Source organism: Mytilus trossulus, chromosome 4 (genome assembly GCF_036588685.1).
Source record: "Mytilus trossulus isolate FHL-02 chromosome 4, PNRI_Mtr1.1.1.hap1, whole genome shotgun sequence".
Classification (NCBI taxonomy): domain Eukaryota; kingdom Metazoa; phylum Mollusca; class Bivalvia; order Mytilida; family Mytilidae; genus Mytilus; species Mytilus trossulus.
In genome coordinates, this window is record NC_086376.1 from 5,987,245 (window position 1) to 5,993,244 (window position 6,000).

A 6,000-nucleotide genomic window follows, 5' to 3' on the forward strand; every position below is an offset into this window, starting at 1 on the left:
CATCGCTAACAAATTTGATCCACACTATATTTTGAGAGGACAGCTGTTATTATTTCATACTTTATACCTGACAAACATTTTCAACTTAACATGTATATAAACCAACACCAGAGAATGTGTCATAATGTATGCATCCTAGGTCTAAGGTCAGTCTGTCGGTCTGTCCATCCGTTCGTTGTTCTTAACAAATTGTGTCCGCTCTACCTCTCGAGAACCGTTTATATTTCATACTTTATACTTGGTGGGTCATAATATATTGAAGGCATAATTCTAAAAATATGTGACAAATATCAATTGGGCAGCACCTTTAAACATATTGTTCAAACATCAATCCATATATCCAGAAGTCACCTTAGAGTAGTCAACAATTAGTTCACATCATGCAGTCATATCACTATTATACTATGAAAGTAAGATGAGAATATTTATCAGTTTTAACTTAAAATCTTAGATTGAAATCACACATGAGACTATGTAATAACTTCAAATAATGCTTCATATCAGATTATCCATACAACTTATTTACCCCACGTTATTGACAGCGGGGCCCACAGAGATGGCTTCCATCTCAATGATATCTAGTTCGATCAAGCACTGAATGGAATATGATATTAGTGCATATGTCGAAGTCATGGCTTGCAATGAAGGAGATGGACTTAAATAAAACTGGTTATTTTTTCGTTATGAAGCTGAAATATAACCTGCAAACTAATTTATTCCATTAAATCCGAAAGTATCTCTTAAATTCAATGTCAGTGTAATCAATAGTTTGAAACATATATGTGTGTTATTTCATTTTAAGTTTTAAATTTACAATATTAAACACATAGACACATTAACAAGGTGAATAGATGTAGACTGATGTATAATATTAACCAAAATGTATAAAACAACAAATACCAATATAAGAGGAAAACTAAAAAAAAATTAGTGAAAAAGAAAAATTTACTTTTTTTCAAATTTCAAAAACTTGATGTAATGATTTTATTGAATGATTTCTAAATTTACAGGTGATGACAGAAACACAATTGTCCCGTCTCTTGCCTTCCTCCATATCGTTTTCTTAAGAGAACACAATCGATTGGCTGTAGCTTTAGGTAAAATAAACCCCCACTGGACTGATGAAATAATTTTCCAAGAAACCAGAAAGATAATTGGAGGAGTTCTTCAACATATCATCTATGCCGAATGGCTTCCTCTGGTTCTAAACAAAGAGTTTATGACCATGTATGGTCTTAACTCAGTATATGGCAAATATAATACAGTCTACAACGAAAAGTTGGACCCAACTACAGCTAACGTTATGGCAGGTGCCGCTTTTAGATTTGGACATTCGATGATTCCGAATTTCCTCGGATACGGAGCTCCAGGGGGTAACAAGATTGCAGAATTCCCCATATACAAAACATACAACCGACCAGGTGTATTGATGTCACATGGGGGTAAAGGGAATGATTGGATTGGAGAGTGGATGTTAGACGATAGTCACGCTAAAAGTGATCGATGTGTTAACGATGGTGTAAGAAATTATTTGTTTATGGATCATCATGGTATGAGCTTTGACTTGGTAGCAGTCAATATACAGAGAGGACGAGATCATGGACTGCCTCCATACAATGCGTGGAGAAAATGGTGTGGACTTCCACCAGTAATTCACTTTGGTCATGGACCAGGTGGTCTAGTTGATCACGACAAAGAATCAATTATTCGACTTTCCAAATCTTACAAGTAAGTAATACTTTTAATATTTGAATGTGATGAGAAATAGATGTACACGCTTATTTCTTGCTGAACCGGATTTCCCTGATCTGTACAAATTTAAAGATAATCACAAACTTGTTTCTTCTTTCACTTTGCATGCAAAAAATATCAATTTAAATGTTCTAGAATCGAGAAATTATAATGATACTAGTAATTATAAAAATAATAATGATGATGGAACTAGTAATGACATATTCAAAGGTAAAAAATATACCTTATATCTATATATGATGGTAATTGTTTACCAATATCGCCATCCAATTGCATAAATTTCCTTCGTATCTATACTTTCATTCACCGTTTGCTTATTTGCAAATAATAACATAAACGAACTGATAATACCAATTTTGCAATACAAGTATAACGTTTTATAATGTGAAATAAAATCTAATTTTCTTAATTTGTTTAGACATGTTGACGACATTGATTTATATACCGGAGGTCTGTCGGAGAGAAGAGTAAAAGGTGGATTAACAGGTCCAACATTCCAATGTTTAATCGGAAAATCATTTGCCAACTGGAAATTCGGCGATAGATTTTGGTATGAAAATGACTTCAAGCTGACTGGATTCTCCCCTAGTAAGTATTCATGATGGTATAGATTTTAAATGCATAGGTCTGTCATTGGTGTTATTTCAATTAGCAGAATGGTAAAATTCGAACAGTTTTTGTTCATAAAAATCATATCAATTCGGTTTCAAAGCACTAGAAACGATTTTCCGTTGAGAAATCATATCGGTATACACGAAACCAATAAAGTATAAAAATTAATAGAAGGATCACAATCAAATGCCGAAATGTTTGGTTTTATGTGGGGTTTTTTTTGTCTGCTCGTTTTTTCGTTTTTGGTCATGGCATTGTCAGATTTTGTTTCGTATTTTGGCCATGGCGTTGTCAGATTGTTTTCGATTTATGAATTTGAATGTCCATTTGGTATCATACGCCTGCATTTCACATCTTTGCATGATCTATAGATTGAAAATTTACGATAAACAAAAACATCCCTTTAACCAAAATAGTTCTTGATTTTTTTGCTAATTGAGGATGGTACCACAGATAAAGGAAAGTTTATCAGTGGGAGTTGGTAAAACGATTGTTCCATTACATATATATGTATTGCAAACACATAGCATATGTTTGTATATATTTAAATATGAGTTATGGACGTATAGAATATTTTGTACGAGTTGTGTGTACGAATTCCGTAAATATTGATTTTTAAGAAATGTTTGACAACTGTAAATTTATTGGTGAATATTTCTACGAATAGTGACAATTTTATGAATTCGTGATATAAACTTTATGATAACTAATATATTTCACTTATTTAATTTTAGGACAACTTGAAACCATCAGACATCACAAAATATCAAAAATTATTTGTGAGAACACCAAAATTGACCATATCCAACCGGATTCATTTTTACTACCCTCAGAGCAGTGAGTATATTGACTTATATGACTTTTGTAAGGTGTTTTATTATACGAAGATTATAATTGATTTAATTCATGTCTCAAATTGAAATCATCACTTCGTTAATTTTACGGATGCCATCACGAGTTGTTTGACTGTTATGGAATATTCGTTTCTCAGATGATATCGGAAATGTTTCTTATGTCGAATCCTGTTCCCTTTTCACGTATGTGATCTACCAAAATAGACTATTTACTGGCTTTGTAGTAACATAAGCAACACGACGGGTGCCTTATGCGGAGCAGGATCTGATCACCCATTCGGGAGCACATGAAATTACCCTCATATTTTGGTGGGGTTCGTGTTGTTTCCCTATTTTGTGACATTTTTACGTATTATGTCTGTTTGATTTGTTCACACATCGTTGTCAATATTATTGAATTTGATGCGACTGTCATACAAGTGAGAGGTTTAGCTAGCTTTAATTCATCATTTTCTACATAGTAATGTCTGTACCAAGTCAGGAATATGACAGTTATCCATTCGTTTGATGTGTTTGACCTTTTAATTTTGCCATTTGATTAGGGAATTTCTGTTATGAATTTCTTGGGAGTTCAGTATTTCTGTCTTTTTTTCTAATTCAGTTTTCTACCTCTAATTGCTATAATTATATATCATATAAGAACTTAATAGAATACATTACCACAACACACTTTAAAATAAATACATGTTTTCATTGCAAATTATAAGTAAAAAACAGAAATATCGTATACATATGTGATCTGCTCTAATATATATATATATATATATATAAGTACGTCTGAGTCAGTGACAACCCTACAACAGATGTATCCATCGGATCGCCATCAATGATGGTGATACATGGCTGTGTACATAATGTATATACAACTCGTCTAAATATCAACCCAACAATGTTAGATCTGTAAATTTGCTTTCGCAAATTTTTGGTTCTTCCCTCGACGGGATTCGAACCCATGCTACTGTGATATCGTGACACCAAATCGCCTGCACTGCAGCCCTCCCGCTAGACCACACGACCACCTGGCCCAGGTGGTCGTGTGGTCTAGCGGGACGGCTGAAGTGCAGGCGATTTGGTGTCACGATATCACAGTAGCATGGGTTCGAATCCCGTCGAGGGAAGAACCAAAAATTTGCGAAAGCAAATTTACAGATCTAACATTGTTGGGTTGATATTTAGACGAGTTATATATATATATATATATATATAAGAATGTAATTAAGATTTTCCCTTGTTTAATTTTGCTTTTAAGATATGTCTATAAATGTGCTTATTTTTTATGTTTTCAGTAATCACAAGATTCCTTGCCACGCACTTCCAGACATTGATTTATTAGCATGGTCAGAACCAAGTGAATTGCGTACAAACATTTTCTTCCCTGTTCCCGCTAACCCGGTACCTATCTGGAGTAATCTCGGACCAGGACATTTCGAAGAAGCATACAAACACATTGCAGCTTACTAAGGAATAGTTCTGACAGGAAAAATTCCTTTTGTACACAATAATAATGGGATTATTTTGTGGACAATTATGGCAGTTCTTTTATTTTTATAGATGCTTCAAATAATATCGACAATATTTTATTCAAAGGAATTTGATGCATTTCAATATAGGAGAAAATAAAGAGGACTGTTTTAATCAAAATGCATCAAACTGCCTACTCGATTCTTGGATGATATGTCGGTATGATTTCTTATCTTAGCATAATATACTTGGTGGTTATTACAGTTTGTTTTATATCAAATGATGTTGTTTTGTATATGAAAACTACTATTTTGTGTATGCCTTATAATCTATAGGGACACATAAAGATACAGAAAAAGAATCAAATATAAATAATGCAGTCGCTTAACTAATACACTACAGGGAAAGACTGCCATCTTAGCTGAAGATTATCTTGTCGTTATTATTTTTTATTTTAATATCTTTTGTTTTATTATATTAAAACGTTTTGTTTATTTACCTAAATTTTTATAGCAATAACATGAAATGGATACACATAAAGTCCGATTCATCATTTCAAAATAATGTATTCAATTCGATATTCACAACTTCATTCACTGCTCCAAAGTACTACGGATTTTTGGTTTTTATTCCAATTATTTCGCAATCTTATTTTTGTTTTTTGGCTCAAGTCATTGTTGTCACAGTTCACTTTTAAAACGATCCTTTATGATTCAATATTCTACATAAACACCAAAAACCAATCATAATGTAGCCCGTAAAACGAAAATGTATATTCCGTTAAGATCTGAAAATAAAATAGATTCACTCAAAATGAAATAAAATACACAATAACAGAACATATTTGGTTATTTCTTAAATAATGCGATACGAATTCAATAATAAAACATTCTCAATTTTTTGTACACCGTTATATTGAAATCTTAAACCCCAAAAATCCTTATCTTACTTGGATAAGTATGTCATGCAAATAACTTTTCAAAACTATCAGGAGAATTTACATAATTGGATTAGTTCTTTCACAATTTCAACTCCAATTTAAAGAAATATTGTGGAATATTATTTTCGCTGGAATCAAATAGTAAAGACGGATTTTCATTCCTTACGGAATAAAGGGTAAAGCATATTTGTTCTAACAGGACCAAGTATGCTATCTTACATTTCACAAGGTTTGCAGAGAAACTTCTTTCAGAAGAAACAAATATACGATGATACATCTGGAGCAGGTGATATCTTATTAATACTGAGAGGGATTTGAACATCGCTCGGTGCAATTGCATTTGACTCTGATGTTGATTCTGACCGAGGTCGATGGATCTCT

General features: G+C 32.7%; 1 protein-coding gene across 4 annotated transcripts in view; it reads left to right on the forward strand.

The window, feature by feature from the left end:
- Nucleotides 1-5,177, forward strand: part of LOC134714543 (peroxidase-like protein) — a 45,462-nt gene extending 40,285 nt beyond the window's left edge. For all 4 annotated transcript variants that reach the window (XM_063575877.1, XM_063575876.1, XM_063575880.1 and 1 more), the window contains exons 10-13: nt 1,011-1,728; nt 2,171-2,340; nt 3,099-3,201; nt 4,505-5,177. In XM_063575877.1, coding sequence (XP_063431947.1) covers nt 1,011-1,728; nt 2,171-2,340; nt 3,099-3,201; nt 4,505-4,679 — 1,166 coding nt within the window. In that variant the 3' untranslated portion in view covers nt 4,680-5,177. The remainder of the gene's footprint in view (nt 1-1,010; nt 1,729-2,170; nt 2,341-3,098; nt 3,202-4,504) is intronic.
- Nucleotides 5,178-6,000: the final 823 nt, after the last annotated feature.